This window comes from Urtica dioica, chromosome 9 (genome assembly GCF_054948205.1).
Source record: "Urtica dioica subsp. dioica isolate 48M chromosome 9, U.dioica_male_clone48M_v1_H2, whole genome shotgun sequence".
Classification (NCBI taxonomy): Eukaryota; Viridiplantae; Streptophyta; class Magnoliopsida; order Rosales; family Urticaceae; genus Urtica; species Urtica dioica.
The window spans coordinates 20864297-20885151 of NC_142764.1; the positions used below are offsets into that span (position 1 = coordinate 20864297).

At 36.9% G+C, this 20855-nt stretch overlaps 4 protein-coding genes across 6 annotated transcripts; 1 reads left to right on the top strand and 3 right to left on the bottom strand.

Moving 5' to 3' along the window:
• Positions 1–222: 222 nt before the first annotated feature.
• Positions 223–1161, bottom strand: LOC149385696 (auxin-binding protein ABP19a-like). Its single transcript, XM_089627151.1, has one exon. It carries the CDS (start codon positions 1070–1072, stop codon positions 443–445), a length of 630 nt encoding a protein of 209 aa, XP_089483277.1. The 5' UTR covers positions 1073–1161; the 3' UTR covers positions 223–442.
• Positions 1162–3152: 1991 nt separating this feature from the next.
• On the bottom strand, positions 3153–4082 carry LOC149385697 (auxin-binding protein ABP19a-like). The gene has a single exon (XM_089626868.1). It carries the CDS (start codon positions 3987–3989, stop codon positions 3360–3362), a length of 630 nt encoding a protein of 209 aa, XP_089482994.1. The 5' UTR covers positions 3990–4082; the 3' UTR covers positions 3153–3359.
• A 9708-nt stretch (positions 4083–13790) lies between these two features.
• On the top strand, positions 13791–16589 carry LOC149385698 (growth-regulating factor 1-like). Of its 3 annotated transcripts, none has more exons than XM_089625728.1 (5): positions 13791–14052; positions 14561–15112; positions 15204–15678; positions 15760–16139; positions 16217–16589. In XM_089625728.1, exons 2-5 carry the CDS (start codon positions 14911–14913, stop codon positions 16225–16227), a joined length of 1068 nt encoding a protein of 355 aa, XP_089481854.1. In that variant the 5' UTR covers positions 13791–14052; positions 14561–14910; the 3' UTR covers positions 16228–16589. The 3 variants fall into 3 exon arrangements, with proteins under 3 accessions (XP_089481854.1, XP_089481855.1, XP_089481856.1); XM_089625729.1 differs by having other exon boundaries at positions 14901–15112; XM_089625730.1 differs by having other exon boundaries at positions 13797–14052; positions 16220–16589.
• Positions 16590–18120: 1531 nt separating this feature from the next.
• LOC149385699 (uncharacterized) lies at positions 18121–20522 on the bottom strand. Its single transcript, XM_089625731.1, has one exon. It carries the CDS (start codon positions 19839–19841, stop codon positions 19311–19313), a length of 531 nt encoding a protein of 176 aa, XP_089481857.1. The 5' UTR covers positions 19842–20522; the 3' UTR covers positions 18121–19310.
• Positions 20523–20855: the final 333 nt, after the last annotated feature.

Below are 20855 nucleotides of genomic sequence, written 5' to 3' on the forward strand. Positions count from 1 at the left end.
AATATAATTTAAAGTACTAACTGCTCTAAAATCAATACTAAAATGATTATTTTACTTGGAATAATTAAAAAAAACTACCAAAACTAAACTGTCAACTCGCTATAAAATTTCATTGACTATTTGTGCTTAAAACCTTGAAATTTGGACTAAACCTACGCAAAATAAAATAAATGAATGAAGCATAAACATAAGTAGAGATTTTTTTTTAAGAAAAATGCAATAAAGCATGATAATCATTAATCCCTCAAATTGAAGAATCAAATACAAAACTCAAACATTGAACATCACCACCTTCAAACCACAACAAACTAAAAAAAAATAAAACAAAATACTCAACACAATGCAGCACAAACAAGTCAAGTGCCAGCACCAACAAAAAAAAAAACAAATCAAAGAAAAAGACACAAATAAAGAAAACAACCAAGGAAGAGCTAGAATTAATCTATTTGCCGCCGAGGACGGACTTGAGCTTCTCGATCTGAGCGACGTCGAGGAACGTGGTAGCGGCAATAAGCTTCGTCTTGAGATCATTAGCGAAAAGAGCGAAGTCGAGAATCTGAAGCCCGGGGGACGAGCTGCTAAAGCTGACGAAAGCAAGGGCGTCGGAATCGTGGTCATTGAGCTGGAAATGAAGCAACCCTTGAGGGAACACCATGATATCACCCTTGCTCAGCGTCTTCACGTAAACCTTGTTGGCCGAGTCAACGAAGCCAGCCGTGAGACACCCGTGGGAGACCAAGAGCACCTCGTGGGCCGCGGGGTGGGTGTGGAACGGAATAACTCCCCCGGACTTCATGTCGAGGCGGGCCATGGAAATTCCGAGCCCGTTGAGGCCCGGGAACTGGTCCACGAAAGCGGGGGTCACCGCGGCGTTGATGATGCTCGTGGTGTTCCCGGGAACTCCGATGCCTGAGTACGCAAAGTCCTCCACCGTGACCTTCGACGCGTCTTTGCACGGGTAACCCGACGGGGTCAGAGAAGCCTTCAGGTCCGCCACGCAGAAGTCAGACGCCGAAGAAGACGAGGCTAGTGCTGAGACTAGGGCTAGTAAGAGGATGATGGTAGTCTTCATTTTTTTTTCTTCTTTCTAAATGACTGTAGTGAGTTAGGGTTTGTGTAGATAGAATAGCTATATAGTTTGAGGTGTGTCTTTGTTTTGAAAGGTTGGTTGGGTTTAAATAGGAAAAGAAGATGCCCAAGTTTAGGATATTTGAAAGAGTTTTGGCCACAAGTTTTTTTTTTTTGTTGGGAGTAGTAGTAGTAGTAGTGCATGGATTTTAGGAGCATATTTTGATGGGAAAATTACGCCGATACCGGGTTTCTTAATGCTTATTTCAAAAATACCGATTGTCATAAAAATATTGGTCCAGTGACTATCTAGCTATATGAAAATTTAGAAATTTTGAAATAGTCAACATTTCGTTAATTTTTTATAAATAGCCACGTAAATCTATTTACGCTATAAAAATAACAAAAAAGACACAAAGTAAATTTCTAGTAAATATGATTATTTACGAAATTTTATAACAGTTTTGACTATTTACGAAAAATTTATAAAACGTTGACTAAAACGCAAACGCTTATGTTTATGTGGCATATATCGCTAATTTTTTTAAAAAAAAATTAACTTTTTTTTTAATTGAAACTTTCTTATTATAAAAATACAGTATATAACAGTAAATATATAAATATATATATTAGAAAAGTTAAATTGTAAATAGTAATGAAATCAGTCTATAAGGTAATTTCTTTCTATTTTGATGGGATCAGGTCTGAAGAACGTGATTTTGTTTTGGATGGGAGTGAAATTGTGGTCACGCCCTTATTATTAGTAGTAGTAGACGATTTTTTTTTTCAAGTCCTACATACTGGGAAATACTTAAAAAATTATATATTAAGGCCTTAATAACTAGTGCAGCATCATTTCTTCTCATTTCCATTTTTTTCTCGTGAGGAAAAGAGCGCGGTTTTAAACAAGCGCTATAGTTTGGACTATATTTGCCTGCCTAGCTGGGTTACCTTATCACAACATTCATATTGACATTGATATATCAAAAAGAGAGACGTTTCATAGCCAATGGCTGGCATCACACAACCCCCATATATAATTCGTTAACAAGTCTACATCGACTGTTCCTGTATATATGTATGTATGTGAATTTTTTGTTTTGTTTTTTTTATGCTGCTATGATTTATAAGATTTATATAAATTTTACTTGATACGTGAAAAATACTAAATTTGATCTCCACGCGCAAAATTAAAAATATTCTTAAACTATACGCAGTTTTATCAAATTTCTCGTAAAATTAATACAATTCTCTCAGATTAATATTGCACTAAAGTTTTTTAGATTTTTTATTTTTTTTAATTTTTTTTATTTTTTGCATGAGGTTCCTTGAATTGCCCTGAGCTGCCATAAGAATGTTTTTTGAAACTATGTTTCAATTAAGGGGTAGTTTAGTCAAAATGCAATATTAGACATAAATATTGAATTTGACATTATTACACGTTAAAAATGAAAGTTCTCATATCATATGACATACCAATTCATTAGACGTTGATAACTCAAATAAAAAAATGAAGGTGCTCAGTAAAATTTAGAAAACTGATCACTTCTCTATATTTACGAACTATTGAGTTTCTTAAGCGCAAAAGGTTGATGTACCATTATGTTAGCGGCATTTTTGTTGCTAATTTTATGAGCAAAAAGAGTCATCAGTATTGGTTTTGTAACACTTTATTAGTCATATGATCTTACAAATATAAAAACATTCTTAGTATATTTTTATAAGCCAAATATCAATCAATATTTCTGAAGTTTCATGAAAGCACAATCTTGTATACTCTACCAATTCAAAAGTTCCTAAACTTTTACTTAATATTTTATCATCAGATTATACTCTATTAATTTTTTTTTAAGGAATATAGATAAATTTCAAGTTTCAAAATGGATTTTGTTAAAAATAATTCTTTCTTAAAAAAACCTAAGATTCTCTTAAACCAGTAGTTTAAAAACTATTTTATTTAGAGAAGTAGTATAGAGAAAATGGCACAAAAGTGGTTGTTTTCTGTTAAAACCTTGATTTTTATGACTAAATGGGTGCCAAAAATACTTCGCATATAAACACAAGTACAAAATCATAGACGAAAATGCAATAAGGCATGATAATGAATTCCTTAAATTGAAGAATCAAACTACACACTCAATCAATTATTGAGCATCACCACCTTTGAAACACAAGGCAGACGTGCAACCAACCAACCAAAAAAAAAAAAAAAAAAAAAATCAAAGAAAAACACACAAATGAAAGAAGAAAAAGAAGACGGGGAAATGAAAAAGCTAAGCTAGCTAGTTAATCTATTTGCCGCCGAGGACGGACTTGAGCTTCTCGATCTGAGCAACGTCGAGGAACGTGGTGGCGGCGATGAGCTTGGTCTTGAGGTCATTAGCGAAGAGAGCGAAGTCGAGGATCTGAAGCCCCGGGGACGAGCTGCTAAAGCTGACGAAAGCGAGGGCGTTGGTCTTGTGGTCGTTGAGCTGGAAGTGAAGCAACCCCTGAGGGAACACCATGATATCACCCTTCTTCAAGGTCTTCACGTAAACCTTGTTGGCCGAGTCGACGAAGCCCGCGGTAAGCCTCCCGTGGGAGACCAAGAGCACCTCGTGGGCCGCGGGGTGGGTGTGGAACGGGATAACTCCCCCGGACTTCATGTCGAGGCGGGCCATGGAAATGCCGAGCCCGTTGAGGCCCGGGAACTGGTCCACGAAAGCTGGGGTCACCGCGGCGCTGATGATGCTCGTGGTGTTCCCGGGAACTCCGATGCCTGAGTACGCAAAGTCCTCCACCGTGACCTTCGACGCGTCTTTGCACGGGTAACCCGACGGGGTCAGAGAAGCCTTCAGGTCCGCCACGCAAAAGTCCGCCGCCGAAGCTGACGTGGCTAGGGCTGAGACTAGGGCTAGCAAGAGAAAGAATGTAGACTTCATTTTTTTTCTTAGAAATGTGTAGCTAGGGTTTTAAGTATAGGAGAGTATAGTGTGTAGATAGATAGTTGGGTTGGGGTGTGTTTTTGGTTTGAAAAGGTTGGGCTAGGTTTATATAGGAAAAGAAGATGCCCTTGTTTTAGGATAGTTGAGAGAGTTTTGGCCACAAGTTTTTTATTTTTATTTTTTAATAGTAGAAGTGCATGGCTTTTTGGAGCATATATATTTTTGACATTTAAATATCATCCACTTGCATAACGTCCTCGTCCAAGGAAAAAAGTGTCTCTTTGTAGCCATGCTCTTTTCTCATTTTATTAAATTTTATTCTTTGTCACAAGAGAGTCACAGCACAAGTTGGTTTAGTCGTGCCAAAATGATAATAAATAGTATTGTAATACCATGAATGCGATAGATTAGAAAGGTAGTGATAATAATAATTGTTTGATTTTTTTTATACGAAGAAATGCGTTAATATATGTCTATATATGTATAGACAGCAACCAAATTAAAGATAAATTAATATAGGTTTAATATAACTTTAAGTAATTAATTTTTTTCCGTCAAAGCTTATATGTCAATATAATTAGTCTTAATTGAAAGAGTTAATACAAATATTATTTGGAGGACACAAGTATATATAATCCACATGTGGTCCAGTTATAGTCACATGGTTGTGGAAAAAGGTATTCATAAGAAGACAATTTGACAGCAAGCGATTCTCGAGCATTTTGGTCTTTTTCCAAAGCGAAATCAGTAACGGATTTGGTTTGTGTGGACAATGGAATTCCCTTTCCGGTAAGGCTGTGATCACAGAATTGGAATACCATGTATGCCAAAAGTCGACTTGTTTGCTTTCGAGCCTCTTAAGAGACAGCAATTACATATAAGGCTAGTATTTAATGTTCTATAGATAAGAGTATAGTACCATAGTCCTACATGAAAACTAAAACATATATCTAATATAAATACCAATTCAAATTAATGAATAGTTGCCTGCATTGCATTTTTTTTTTTTTCCAACAAAATTTCTGAGACATAAATACTTAATAAATAGTTTAAAAGAATATTATAAAAAAAAATTGGCTACATAAGCCACATAAACGCTAACAATTGTGTTTTAGCCAACCTTTCGTTAATAATTTGTAAATAGTCAAATTGCTTACATGACATCTCATTAATTAACTTTGTTTTATACTTTTGCCCTTATTAATTCGGCCGTTAATTATAATTTAGGCAGTTTTTTTTTTTAATTTTGAATCAAACCGATTAGGAAAGTAGTTAACGTGATTTTTTGAATTTTTGAACGTGTGGATTTGGAAAATTTCAACGGTTGACTTTAGCTAATTAGTTTCTATTTTGGAAAAACACTAAAATACAATCTGTAAATATATTCTTCATTTACTGATATTATTTTGTTTTCATTTTGGCGATAATTATGATCCTTGTTTGGCCGCCAGTTGTAATTCAAATTTTACAATTATTTGGTGTTTCATAATTTCAGAAATTTGAATGTCCATTTTTTTTCTCACTGTTCATAACCCGACGTTCCACCATGGATGATGGTTCTTCATTTTTTTGGGTTTCAGTTTCTATGTGACTATTGTTTTAAGTTTTTCAAGACATGTCTTATTATTATGATTATTTTTTGTTGAATTTGAACTCTAATGCATATTCAATTTAGTTGATAGTGAATGTTTTTAGATTGTGAATCTTTGTTAATTAACAGCCAATTTACTGCTTACATTAACTTACTGATTACATTTTAATAGACAATAAATGTGGTCGCAATCACACTCATAATGATGTAAATTGGTAGTTAATTATCTAATATGCATGTGAATAGACAAAAAAAAAATAGAAGTTGGTAGTTAATTAACTAAATTTGGTCGCAATCACACTCATACTGATGTAAATTGGTAGTTAATTAACTAATATGCATGTAAATAGACGACTTGATCTCTTTTTCTTGTCTGTCCTTGGTGTTCACTTTTTTCTTCGATGGAGTTTTCTTCGCCATTGCAATTATATATGTTAATAAGACAAGTACAAAACATCATAACATCAAATACACGAAAACACTCATCCATTAACTATCGGCATTAACTCTTGGCCATTCACTCAAACAATATTATTGATTTCAAACCAACGTCATTCTCATATTACAAACCCTTAATTAACATTCTTGAACAAAAACATTAGCATGTAAACACAATTTCTCGGTAAAGTAAGAAAAAAAATTAACATGCAAACCCTAATTAACAGTCTAATCATCTAAGACTAATGAACATGCAAACACAAATCACCACAATAAGGAAAGAATTGATTTATGTTTCGATTTTAAACCCAATCAACTATTTTACATATTTTTCACTCATAAAATACTCTCAAAAACACTATCAATTGAATTAATTAACAGTTATTTTTGAAACTCATTCCATATACCAGTTATTTTGTTAATAATATTTTGAAACCGTCAAAAAATTTAGAACAACCATTTTTGGAAAAAAAAACTCAGGATATTACATTTTCTTCGGCGCCGGGTTTGAGTGTTTATGATCTTCAATCGCATAAAAGCTTCCGGAAACTCTTCAATCCCCGAAAAATTCCAGAACTTCTTCGATCGCCTGAGTTTCGGTCCGAGATTTTTTTTATTTTTTTGGCTCTGAAATGTTTGGGTTTTTTCGGGTTTGAAATTGTGTTCGAGTGTATTTTTTAGGTTGCGTGATTTGGTGGTATGAATTAATGACGTTAATGATGTTCCTCGAATAGCGCGAGTAGTTATTGACCGAATATTTGTTTTTTAATTTTTTAATATTTGTGGTGAAAATGAGCAGGGGTTATTTGAGGTCATTCAAGTCTTTTAACATGCTGTAAATAGATTGCTGTGACTAAACCTGGGCTAGCGGGATCTTCCGCTCCTCCCGCTACCGCCCAACCCCGGACTCCCGTTAATTGGTCAAACGGGAGTCCCGTCCCGTTAAGTAATGGGACGGGACGGGAGTTTGCCTAACGGGAATTCGGGACCCCGTTAGGCATAAAAAAAATAAAAATAAAATAAAAAAGTCGGTTTTAAATGAATTTAAAAAAATAAATAGAGGGATGTAAGTGAAAGGAATTTAAATTAAGTGGGTAGAAATGAAGATTTAAATGAAGTTCAATAATTATATACAAGGACTTAATTGAAAAGATTTTGAAGTAAATGGGTAGAAAAAATAATAAAAAAAATGTGAAATTAAAAATGGGTCTCCTAAAAAACCTCACCGACCCCTAAAAAGGTGCGACGGCGAGGAAAAAGAGCACCCCTTTCCTCGTTAATTATTTGAAAATTTATCCCGGACAAGGGCCGGGATATCCCTTAGTTATACAAGTTAGTCTAACCATTTATGTTTACATTTGCGAAATCAACTTCAAAATCGTCAAGAATATCGAAGCACATGAATGTTTCTTGTGCTCGATTTCTATGTTGAATCCAATCTTTACCGCACGTCAATGCTTCGACCATCTCCGGTTTCAAGCTACATCTTCTATCGTCGATGATGCGGCCCGCGCTACTAAAAGCCGCCTCAGATGACACGGTTGAAACAGGGATGGTGAGGATGTCTTGTGCCATAGATGACAAGACCGGGAACCTCCTCGCATTCTGTCTCCACCAAACCAAGAGGTCGATGGCTTCGTCATCCGTCCTGACCCAATCGTTCCGATCGTACTCTTGGATCTCCGGATGGGACCGTGCGTCGGTTGCGCTCGACCTCGTCTGACTTGTCCCAGCTTCTTGTTGTTGAGGTGATGGGTTGTACGCGGGCGCGTTGACGAAGACATTCGTGTATTGGTGTCTTCTCGGATACTGCGTCTGTGATTGAGATGGTTGTGCTCGGTATTGCGGTAGGAGTTTCGCCTCGTATACCTTGAAAAGATCAAAAAAAGCTTCCACGATCCTCGAGAGATCAAGTGCAATGTAATCTTGGTCCACAAAATGGTTTCTAATGTACTTCAGAAAATTTTTTAAACCACCAATTTTACATCGGACATCTAGAATGGCTCCAAAACCGTATAATAATGGAACCTTTCCAGCCCCCCAATATTTTAAAAACTTGGCTGTCATTGCTTGAATAGAATCTTGAAAAATTGTTTCGTTTTTATATTTATCAAGATGCACAGCAATTGCGGTCATAGTATGAAGACCGAGAAAAGAAGTAGGAGTGTAAACAGCAGAGAGATAACAAGTTTCTTTGTAAAAAATGTCGAGAAAAGAAACAAATGATTCAGCCATCCTAATATCATATTCGGATATAGCGTTTTCGCCATGTTCGCTGTTAATGTAAGAAATAATAACATTGACGTAATGCTCGGATAAGAAGTTGGTCAACATGAGAAAGGTAGAATTCCACCTAATTTTGTTATCTAGGTGAAAGGTGCGTTCTTGGAGACCGTTTAGTCTAAGGCGTCTCTTAAACTCATCTACTCTAGAGGTTGAACTATTTGTCCAACTAATGTAATTCCTAATCTTGTTGATCGAAGGGTCATAACTAGCGGCTCCGGCTTGAACTATGAGGTTTATAATATGGGTAGCACAACGTTGATGCAAAAGAGTATCGTCAACGTTAAGTTTCTCCTTTAACTCCCTAATCATGGCGTTGTTGCTTGTGGCATTATCTAAGGTTACAGATATAAGCCTATTGTTCAAACCCCACTCACCTATAACACTAACTATGATGTCCAAGATGTTTTCACCAGTGTGAGAACCTTCTATCCTCCTAAAGGCAATGATACGTTTGTTTAGGTTCCAATCGTCATCTATATTGTGCACTACAACGCTCATGAAATCCATCTTAGATTGACCAGTCCATATATCCGAGGTTAAGGCAACGCTATATCTACCAGATGATATTGTGTCTATCATTTGTTCCTTTTCTCCTAAAAACCATTTTAGGATATCGGATCTCAAGGCTTTTCTAGACATAATTTGAACATTTGGAATTATAGAACTAATGAATCTAACGAAGCCTTGAGATTCGATATGACTAAAAGATTGATCGGTGGAAACAAAATATTCTACTAAATCACGTCTAAAACTTACGGGATCGATGTGACTTACCTGGCTTGACGAGGCTCCAGATGGTGTCCCTAGCAGTGCATGTGATGACTCCACAATAGCGAAGTCCCCACTCTTTTGTTGTGAGCGCTGAATATTTTGCCACAACTGTGATATTTTCCGGCTTTTTCGCCATTCGCAATCACCTCTTCAAAGAAGGTCCACACAACGGAACTAGCACGACGTCGTGGTGGTTGTTGTTGTTGAGGTGGTTGTTGTTGTTGTTGAGGTGCTTCACGTTGTTGTTGTTGTTGTTCTCGTCGTTGTCGTCGTTGTCGGGTCTCCTCTTGTTGTTCACGTTGTCGAGGTCGTGGAACTTGAGTTCGAGGTTGAGGTGGTGGTGGTGGTGGTGGTAGGTCTTGTTCTTCTTCCTCCTCCTCCTCCTCTTCTTCATTTGGATTTTGGGTTTCATCGTCATCTTCTTCTTCATTTGGATTTTGGGATTCACGATAATGTTGCTCGAATACTTGAAATTCTTGAAAAGCCACTTCGGATGGCGGAATTTGAGCTTGATAGGCTTGCTCAGGATCCATTTGAGGGTAGTATGACACTTGGGTGTTTGGAATTTCGGTGAATTCCGAATGGTTGAAAGTAGGAGCAACATAATTTGGATCGAATGAGTATTGGGTGTTTGGGTCGGGGGCGTTTTGAGATAAGTGCAACCAATTTTCTTCAAAACGGTGCATTTGTTGACCTCGGGAAGCTCTTCCCCTTCGACCTCCTTGGTTGCGGGATGATGAGGCCATGAAAAAATGAAAGCGTTAGAGAGAATTTGAGATTAAAATCGAGAGAGTGTGAGAGAATTTGAGATTGAGATTGAGAGAATTTGAGAGAGTTTGAGAGAATTTGAGAGAGTTTGAGAGAGTTTGAAGGAAATGTGTGAAGAAAATGAATGAAATGGGGGGTATTTATAGATTTTAGAAATAAGTGGGTAAAAAAAAAAAAAAATTCAGCCGAAAGTCTTTAACGGCTCTATTTTAAACGGTAAAAAAAAAAACGGCTCTTTTTTTGGGCCGTTGGATCAAGGATCCAACGGCCGAGAATAAAAAAAAAAAAAAATAGCGGGACTAACGGGATCACCGGATCCCGTTAGCCAAAGTAACGGGACGGGAGTCCCGTCCGTCAGCCTTAACGGGATGTCCCGTCCCGTTACTGTTCATACCGGTAGCGGGGATTCCGTCCCGTCCCGCTACCGGTAAGCCAGGTTTAGCTGTGACTATTAATAGGAAATTAACAGAAAATTGGTTAAAATCAAAATCCCTATAGCCGTGTGGCTATATACCTATATAACCCCTATTATAATGTGAGATACAATTTTATGATATTTTAAACTATATTACGTTGTTTTTTGTAGCTACCATAACATTTTAATGAAGCTTTCTACTGTATATAATTATATATCATGAAAACCTAGCTAGTACCTATATATATATATATATATATATATATATATATATAATATGCATACATATATAAGTCTACTTAATATTGGATAGAATGATCATATGTCAAAGTGTACTGAAAAATGGCAGCTATAGCTGAACATGGTGTTTGGTTAATTCGTTACATACCTGCAAACCTATATGATAACGTTTCATAGAGACATATTCATGAGCTTTTGCATGGATTTTGGCTTTCTAGACTGGCAATATGCACAAGAAGATATGAAGATACCAATGATATATATCAGAATGTTGAGAAGCTGTTATTTAATACAGTCAGAAGAGTAATATACCTTTTTTTTGTTTATTAAAAAAATTGTTTGCTCTTATGGCATCATCAAATTCATCATTTGACTATGTACTACTTCCTCACTTTTGTCATATGATGGACAAGGATATTTTACCCAAGAGAAGACGAAGAAGAAGAAGAAAAAAAACATTATATGTATATGTATATTTTAGCTATTATATATATATATATATATGCAAATTATTATATCCCAATCATGTACAGTAATAACATGATTCTAAACCCAAAGCAAGTGTTTTAGCAGGAGCACAAATATCTGTCTGATCAGATTCAGGAACATGAATTGAATTAACCTAAAAGGCTATATACAAAATTGTACCGGTGAGAATGTGCACATATATTTACTACATTTCCAGATATCAAACCAAACGAAACGTAAATGATCTGAACCCATTGATTCCATTGATTTCAGTTTCAAGTCCAACATCTGAAACCATTATTTTTCCATGTACCATTACATTTTCTAGGCAATATTTGATTTAATAAGTATAAGAAAGTGGGTCGTATGGTGTGGGCCCAGAATTTAAAAGGTTTTATTTCATAAAGAAATGGCTTTTCCAAACCAGAAAGCATTTAACAAAGAAACCCCACACTCCTTAATTAAAGGTGACAAATACCTACAGCTTCTTTATTCACCAGTTCACCTACAATTCAAATATAAACTACGTAAGACAGCTTATACTTATGCCACGTATTGAATAATATGTACTTATATTCACACTGTAAATGTAGAAGTCCATACTTCATGATGTCTCTGAAAAAAGTTATATTTACATCTATGTTAAATATTTAGCATCAGATATAATGAATTCTCTAACGATGAAATATTAATAAAATACCATTTTAATATCATAGTGTACAAAAGAAAATTATGTTGTAATATATTACCGCAAATATTAGAGGGCTAGAGAAAAAAGAAAAAAAAAACATTGTATAAAGTCATAACAGGGTTTTTTTTTTTTTTTTTCACACTGACCCAATAGGCGTTGTTGTTCCAGTCAAAACAGCATGCCCAGGTGTGTATTTCTGTAAGAGGTAAAAAAGAGAGGCTTTTAGCATTGTCAATGAATTTATTTTTTAAAGGAGAGAGAGTTTTATTTCACTCTCTGCCAACCAAAATATGCTTTAACAAGCAATAGCTAACTAATATGGAAAGAGGTGGTTTTCAAAAGAGAAAATTGAGAAAGCAGGAAAAAATAAAAAAATAAAAATTAATGAAGAAAGCTTTTAGTGTTTGGGTTGATGAATGAATATGTATACACATATATGAGGCTGTGTTAGTTGAGGAGGCTATATTAAAGGAGAAGTGGGCATGTGTTTGGGGCAGTGTAATAGAGGCCCAAACAGTCCACACCTCAGTCCTAAAAATAAAAAATAAAAATGGAAAAATTGGAAAAATACAGAATAAGATTTATTCATTTATAATTGGAAAAACAAAAGTGCTTTGAAGTGCAAACAAACAAATAAATACCTCCCTATAACCAATAGTCTCTTCCTTGCCTCCTGTATTGACATCATCACCTTTACACTTATCTCAATGCCTCCTTTCCATACTCATGACTCATCACTCATCCATCAACAATATATATACATATTATTATTTAATTTATTTTCAGCAATAATATCAGTGTTTTGGACTTTCACTTTTTCCAAAATCCCACATGAGAATTTTTATTATTCTCAAAATCTCAAGTCCCTATTCTCAACCAATATCCAAAATTAATGAGATATATATACACACACACACATATTACGTTTATAGTATTTTATTTGGTGCAATACTCATATACTTATTATTGAAAGCTTCTGAGCTACTATATCTTCGCAAATAAAGTAATATTTGAAAAAACATTGCTGCATTTAGGGGCTATATATGCTTGCTTTCTTAGCAATATTAGTATATAATATAATAATATAGATCTTTCCCTTTACTGTATTTTTTTTTAAAGGATCTTTCCCTTTCCCGTATCGATTTGCCGTTTCATTATTGTAATTTGTAAACCATTATGTATTTTCTCAAAAAAAAAAAAAAAAACCATTCATGTATTATGCTTCAACACAACATAGTATCATATAAAAATTTATCATGTACCATAACATTGTTCCAAATTTATCAATGCAATTTAATGTATCAGCCGATATGAATAGTTTGAATCAAATGAAATTTTAATACCAACAACACTCCAACGTAAATAAAATAGAAGGAAAGAGAAAAAATATATTGATCAGTTCGGGGCATTAAAAATATATTGAATGTGCATTACTTATGATCACTGCTTGTTATGTTTCATCCCAAATCAATCTTGTATTAGATGTCCAACGGAAAAACTAAATAGCAGAAATATTATAACTAACTGTATATACTGGCACGCCAACACAATTTAATTTATTATTACTTCTGTTCCAACCCTTTTTCAACTTGCTTTCGAGTAGTCTTATTGATCAATATTTCTCTAATATTTTACAGCTAGCTGAAAAACATCGTCACGCGGTTAACAAAAAGGGAAAAAAAAATCCGTACGAACATTGCAGCACTAAGTTGTTCTTATTGGCTCTCTCTCTCTCTCTCAAGTCTTAAATCTCAATACAAGCAGATAAAGCAAAGAGCCAAAGACAAGTTAGTTTAGCTTTAGCATCAAAATATAAAACTAGCAAAGACATGTACAGACTTTCTCTTACTGACTCACGCCAAGCTTCAGTTTCTCAAACACATTACTAACAAAAATAGATTGTTAGTATTTTACTACACTTCCAATTTTTTTTAGAAAAATAATAGAGAAGAAAAAAATAATAAATCCACACATCCAAACAAATACCACTTTCATAATATAGCCGTGGGGTCCACATCATACAGTGGGGACCACGGAACTGAGACCCATATTCCGATTCCCCCACCGAGATCGAATCTGAACCGCCCGCTTCGCAATCCAACGGACCGGCTTATCCCACGTGGCGCGCTGGCGTGGATTGGGGGCTAGGGAAAGAAACCCTAGATTTGGTTCAGCAGCCATAAGCTCTCTCCATTCCAATTGATTCTCTGTGTCTATCTGCTTCCAAACACCACGACAGAGCTCGCCGGAAATGGAATTCGCCGCCGACGAAAGATCTGCGTCATCGGAAACAAGGAAGATCTGATCTCGCGAATTCTCAAGCGTTTTGCTTTTTAGTTTTTCATGGAAAGGAAGGAGAGTTCTCGATAAAACATTCGTGGCGAAATTTACGGTATTCGTGGATATATTTATTCGTATTTATTTGTATTCCAATTTCCAAGGTATTTATTTGCTTAGTCTGTTTTTTCTTTTCTATTTTTTTTTTCTATCCTTTTCTTTAAGCTGTAAGATACATAATTAGTAGCTTCATCATCAGAGTTCCTTTTCTTCAAGAAATGATTTATTCCCTTGAATAGCATTTACCTGAGCTTGTCCAAGAGTCGTTGGCTTTGACTTTTTATCATATTATTTACACATATATATATTCAGTCACTTCCTATTTAAACTCAGGCACGTGATATCTCAATGCTATCGTCTTTTCCTTTTCGTTATTACCAATATGAAAGGGGTAGTTTCGTAAAGAGGGGAAAAAACATCAGAAACGAATTTTTGTCCTCGCTCTAAAAAAATGCGGTTTTGGAGGGCAGTAACGTAAATTAGAGTGGATATTCTCCATATTTAGTTGGTTGTTTATTATAATTATTTAGGAAACTAAATAAAAATTAAAACAATAATTACAGAGACAAGGGCAGCAACACAGGACGGTGCAGTAGCATTCAGAAATGCAGTCATAATAAGAGCAGACACTCAGAGGAAAGGCGAGAGAGAGAGAGAGAGAGAGTAGAGAAAGTGAAAAGAGTTTTTTTCAGTCTCTCAACTCAATCCATGCAACCCAGAAATAAGAATCTGTAACCCCAATGGTGTTTTGCCAAAATAACCCTCCTCGTCTTCACTGAATCACTGCCATCACTCTCTCTAAAAACCATATCACCAACAACTCTCTCACACTGAACAAAACTAAACTAAACTAAACTGAAAATAAGTCTTTTCTAAATCTTCTTCTTCTTCTTCTTTCTTCAGTAAAAAAAAAATGATAAGCGCGGCGAGCTCAAACGCAAGCTGTAGGAACCGGTCGCCATTCACGGCGACACAGTGGCAAGAGCTTGAGCACCAAGCCTTAATCTTCAAGTACATGGTCTCGGGAGTCCCAATCCCTCCCGATCTAATCTACACCGTCAAGAGAAGCTTGGACACGGCTTCGTTCTCCTCCAGACTCTTCTCTCACCACCCAGGTATACATACATAATCACAACAACAACAACACCAAAAAAAAAAAAAAAAGATCGAAACTTGACAACACATGTATTATATATGTTTCGTTAGGTGGTTGGGGGTGTTTCGAGATGGGGTTCGGGAGAAAAGTTGACCCGGAGCCGGGAAGGTGCCGGAGAACGGACGGAAAAAAATGGCGGTGCTCGAAAGAGGCCTACCCTGACTCCAAATACTGCGAGAGGCATATGCACCGAGGCCGAAACCGTTCAAGAAAGCATGTGGAAGTTTCTTCATCGTCATCCTCAGCCCAAACCGCCGCCACCGTCAACACAGCCGCCCCCTCCAACTCCGTCCTCACTCCGGCCATCTCTCCGGCGCAGCAACAGCAACAGCAACAGCAACAACCCTACTCCGTCATCTCCGACCACCACCACCAGACTCAAGCTTCTCTCTACCCCTACGCTTACCCACCCGACTCGTCCTCTTCCAGGCCCACCGAGTACGCCTCTCTCTCTTCCCAGACGCCCAACTCTTCCTCGCCCTATTTCTGCCTCAAGTCCGAGCCTTTCACTGACAAAGACTACAGGTTTTTCCTTCTTCTCTCTCTCGCTCTCTATTCTTACGAATTTCATTCATTGATCTCTCTCTCTCTGTGTCCGTTGTTCAGGTACTTTCAGGGGACGAAGGAGAGTGGGATGGACGAGCTGGCTTTCTTCCCGGAGGCGGCGTCCACGTGTCACCCGCTGATGGGGTACAACAGGGGATACACGGCGTACCAGGGAGGAGGAGGGATGGGAGAGGCGTCGTCGAAGGAGGCGTTGAAGCAATCCGGAGAGGATCAAGATCAACAGCACTGCTTCATCCTCGGCACCGACTTCAAGTCCACCAACACCAAAGGAATGGGATCGGTCAAGGATCACAACCACTCCGACACTCAGAAGCCGCTCCACCACTTCTTCGGCGAATGGCCGCCCAAGAACAACAACAACAACAACAACAACGCCGATTCCTGGCTCGATCTCGCCTCCAATTCCAGGGTCCCCAACGGTAATAATAGAATCATATTCCCTGTTTACACTTCACTTCACTTCCATAAATATGTTAATAATATCTCTTGTTGGCAGCAGAGGGATGAAGAGCACAGCTCAATAATGGCATCATCAGCATTGGATTTTCCTCCCACAGATCACAAGCTAAGGCCAAAAACAGTACTTTTTGGTCTTGTAATCCTCTGGACCCTCGGTCGGTCAATCAATATACTACTTTTTTTTGCTCATCTGGTGGTTTGAATTAATGAGTCTTGTGGCTAGGGAAGGTGTTTTTTTTTCCATTCTTTTTTTTTTTTTTTTTTGGGGTTTCAGGTTTATCGATTTCAAATAATAATGTTGGGTCCACAAGAGGAACCTGTCTTTTGTGTTACCTCCTATTACTATTAGTGTCTTCAATATCCCTTTGTAAGAAACATGTCTGATATTTTGAGACTTGCTTGTTTGACCACCAACATTTTCTTCTCTGCTCTTTTGGCTCCTCTGCTCTCACTCATTGCACAACAATGGCTACTTTTTTTGAAATACAAAGTACTATTAACGAACCCATATTTTATTATTATTATTATGATTATTAATCAAAGTAAAAGATAAAAATAAAAACACTAGAATAAACTTTCCTTCAGTAGTCTGTGTGGTATAGTAGTATGAACAGACAGTGGTGGTACTTGGCTGGTTCTTTTTTAAAATTTTATCATGATAATGATTCCCAGATGAAATATAGCTAGAGTTACTCTTAAAAGATGCCTTGCCTAGACAGAAAGAAAACTCCAGGGCGAATTAGCAGGTCTTAATGTATTACAACTCGCAGTGGTCCCAACAAGCTAAAACCTGAAACATGAATACAGTTAGGTAGAGAGAGAGAGAGAAACTCCGAGTGTCTCTACTCTCAACCAACATAAGTGCCTTTTGATTGTGTAAAGGACGACAAGAAGAGATTCCTCAGTTTTTTTTTAATAATAATATTAAGCCAATGTTAGTCTCTTACCACACCACATTGACTTGATCAGGCCCTCTTCTCTCGTATCTGCACTCTTTTAGGGCATTATCTTTACGGTCCGTGTAGAGGGAGAGGCAAAAGAGTTTCTCATTCAAAGCTCGAATCATTTATATACCTGACTTTCCTTTTCACTATTTCTTCTCTTTTGGACAAAGACTCAGACTTTGCCATCTCTGCCATTTTTCTCCACCAATTATGTTCTGCGTGGCTCCAGCCAGCCTTTCAATTATATCAGAGTCGTGTTGTGACACGGTATATGTGTAGTCATTTTCCATGTTACCATGGTATCAAATAATGTTGTTACAGAAGCACAAATAGTTTTTCAAAAAATGTATGGATAAATCCCTGTTCTTCAGCAGGCTTTTACAAACCAAAGCCATACCCTTTTCATGTGCCTCTCATAGGGGAAAAACATTATTTTCTAAAAGAGTAGAAATATTTTATACACTTTTTTTTTCAACATGAACTGGAATCTGGTACGCTTCTAACAAATCAAACAGAGCAGTCTGTACTAGAATAAGAAATTGAAAGAGCATATAGAAGTATCATCAGATTTTGATGATTACAATTAAATTCTAGTAACCTATTAATCTTCATAAACAAATAAATAAAAAAAAGAGCAGGATCAGAAAGAAAGTCAGTCCTAGCTCCTAGGCATCCATTAATTCATTCCTTTTTATTCATTTATTTTTCTCTTTTCTTAAGCTTTATCTTCTTCTTCAATCCCATCTGCCAACTCAGAGTCAGTTATGAAATGCCTCTCCAAGCTTCCTCAGAGTCAGAAGGACCAATTATTGAACCGAGACTTTGAAAAATATGAATTTTATCTGCTGTGTGGTGATTAGTGAACGAAAACGCTGACCACGTCAACTGCGTCAAGACTTTCAAGGTTAGCCAACAACTCATTTTTTTCAGCCAGGTTTTTAATGAAGCGTGTCAGAGTAATTTTGACTGACTTCTCTTTCAATCAGGATACCAGAAATTTCCCGTTCCAGTTTCTTTACTTGTACTCGAGTACTCGACTAGTAACATGGTCATGTACATAGACAAAACTTAAAAATATAAAATAAAAAACACAGATTTTTTTTTTTCACTTCTAAAGAATAATTAATGCTGGAGTATCACCTCTACCTCAGGGTTTGTGTTTGTGTTGGGTACAGCTTGGAAACTTTAAGCAATGGTCCTTTGAATATATGAAAAATCATCACAAACTTGACAAACAATTTTCAAAATCAAGACAAAAACCAATACGTGTATAAATAATTATCTACAAATTAATCAAGGAAGAAGCCTAATCGAGTATATAATAATAACTACTAAAAATAAAGGGGATTGCAAGATCGTTAGAATCACTAGTAAGTAAACAATCCAAGAGATGGCAGTTTTACTTTTATTTTATGAAGAGGTCATAAGTGAACGATAATACTAAATCCCAGAATCATAATTAATGTAGGAGACAGCTTTTGGAAAAATAGAATGAGAATTTAGAGACTCAGTTCCACTTCACGTTGAGCCTAAGCAACTAAAAAGCTAGCCCAGCTCATGTTCTTCGTTGAGCTTCTAAGCAAGCTCTTTTGAGTTTCAACTATGAATGCTCTGTAAATTGAACAATAAAACTGCAACTTCGTAATCACATTGTATGTTGTAACGCAAAGTTCAATCTTGCCCTTCACAGCCATGAAAATTGACAATCCACCTCAAAATCATATACATTTCTAAGGGATAGGAAATAAGAAAAGTCACCTAGTAGTAGATTCCAAAACAAGAAGTATATTCCACTCTAAGCATACACAGATAGAAACCGTGAAAAGCTAAACATTCTCAACGAAAAAAAACACTGTTCTTTCCAAGATATCTTCAATTTTTTTACACTTTGCACTGACAAAGGTTAGATGAACACAGGTCACAGTCAGTTAAATTTGTTTCTTCTCTCACAATCAGTCGTATAAATTAACAAAGATAGACAACTAGATCCCAAAAAAAAAAAAAACTAAATGCAGCGATAATGTCAATCAACAATTACCCATTTACAGAATCAAATGCGAGCGAGGGACCCAAATTCTAACAGTCACCACCATCTCCGATCAAAACCCTCCGAAAAGAATTACCTCAACCCACACCCCCAAACAAATTAGACATGAAGAACAAACAGAAAAAAAATCAATCAAATTATCAGGAACAAGTTTCGTATCTGCTATTATTGACCTTTAAAAGCTGCCGTCTTTTGTACAGCAAGAACCCGATCACCCCGACCTGAAGAATCGCCGCGATCCCCGAAAACAACAGCCCCACCTTCTTCCCCACGTTGATCTTTCTCCCCCGCACCGGCGGCGGAGGCCATCCCCTCCTTCCCCGGTGAACGTGGCGCCTCGGTGGCGATCGCAGGCGTTCGGTCTCTGAATTCAATTTCTTCGGCGGACTTCGTGGCGGCGGCGGAGGCGAGAGATTAGAAGGTGGAGAGTATGGCGGTGGCGGAGGCGGCGGAGGTATCGGAGGAGGGGGTGATGGCGGCGGAGGCGGAGGCGGAGGCGGAGGAGGTATCGGAGGAGGCGGCGATTGCAGCAGCGGAGGAGGTGGTGGGGATAGCAACGGAGGAGGAGGACTGATATTTCGCGATTCGTCTTGGGATTTCACTTTGAGAGAGCACAGAGAGACGAACAGGACGAAGGATATGGAGATCCAGGTCGGTAATGGCTGTTCCATTATCTTTTTCTTTCGTGGTTGTGAAGTGAAGGGTTAAAGGTAGGGATTTCTAATCATGGTGATTCGGAGAAAAGGAGAGAAATCAAAAAAAAAAAAAAATGTTCTATTTACTGGTTTGATTCAGCTCGGAATTGGAGCTAGGGTTTATAGAATTCGCGATCTTGATTAGTTGCCAACTCGTCTGATTCTTCCGTGTTCAGACAGTCGAAGGATGTGGGAAGAGTCAAAATGCTCTCTTCTCCAGCTCGCGAAATCGCTTGATCGATTGATTTCGTTTTTTCCGCAATTTCGACGACAAAATTGATTAAGAAAAATGTTTTAAAAAGGGGAAAAAAAATAACTGATATAAGAACGTGTTTGGGCGTGGGCTATTTCTGTGAAATGAAGGGAAAAAAAGCTACAAAGAATTAGTCAAAATGTTCGGTTACTATAAACATTGATGATGAGGCTTTTGTTTATGGTTTTTTTTTCTTCCTTTTCTATATATTAAATTGACTGATATATTTATTTATTCACAGCCTTCGGAGAAAGAGAGATAAGAACAGAGAGATAGAGTCTACGCGGGCTTCAATGGCTGGGCTTTATGCGGGTGATTTGATTAATTTGGGAAAGAATCTTTTTACTCTTTTGGGAGCTGTATTCTTGAGATAAAGTATATAATAAATCTATTGTGTGAGTCATGTGACTTGTCAAAAGGACATCAATGATGATAATAATGAAGATTAAGCTACGTGTTGGATCGTGTGGGCCCATTAAAAGGGGTACTTGGCTGAGGCCTAGTGCATTTGACAAGGCCATTTTAGGCCCATCTTAGTCTACTATCTTTGGAGTGTATCTACTAAATATATATATATATATATATATATATATATATATATATATATATGATAAAAATAAAGAAACACTAATTGCGGAAGAATTGCATTGAAAACAAAGAGCACGTATAGAACTAGAAAAGTCAAATTGACAAGAAAAGATACAAAAACAAAAAATCTTTCACGTATGTGCCAATTT

Excerpts from the sequence above, each read along its gene's own strand:
- LOC149385697 (XM_089626868.1), bottom strand. The coding sequence starts at position 3,989 with ATGAAGTCTACATTCTTTCTCTTGCTAGCCCTAGTCTCAGCCCTAGCC.
- LOC149385698 (XM_089625728.1), top strand. The coding sequence starts at position 14,911 with ATGATAAGCGCGGCGAGCTCAAACGCAAGCTGTAGGAACCGGTCGCCA. Across the intron at positions 15,113-15,203 it reads ACTCTTCTCTCACCACCCAG|GTGGTTGGGGGTGTTTCGAG; the intron begins GTATACATACAT and ends ATGTTTCGTTAG. Across the intron at positions 15,679-15,759 it reads TTCACTGACAAAGACTACAG|GTACTTTCAGGGGACGAAGG; the intron begins GTTTTTCCTTCT and ends TCCGTTGTTCAG.
- LOC149385699 (XM_089625731.1), bottom strand. The coding sequence starts at position 19,841 with ATGGAACAGCCATTACCGACCTGGATCTCCATATCCTTCGTCCTGTTC.
- LOC149385696 (XM_089627151.1), bottom strand. The coding sequence starts at position 1,072 with ATGAAGACTACCATCATCCTCTTACTAGCCCTAGTCTCAGCACTAGCC.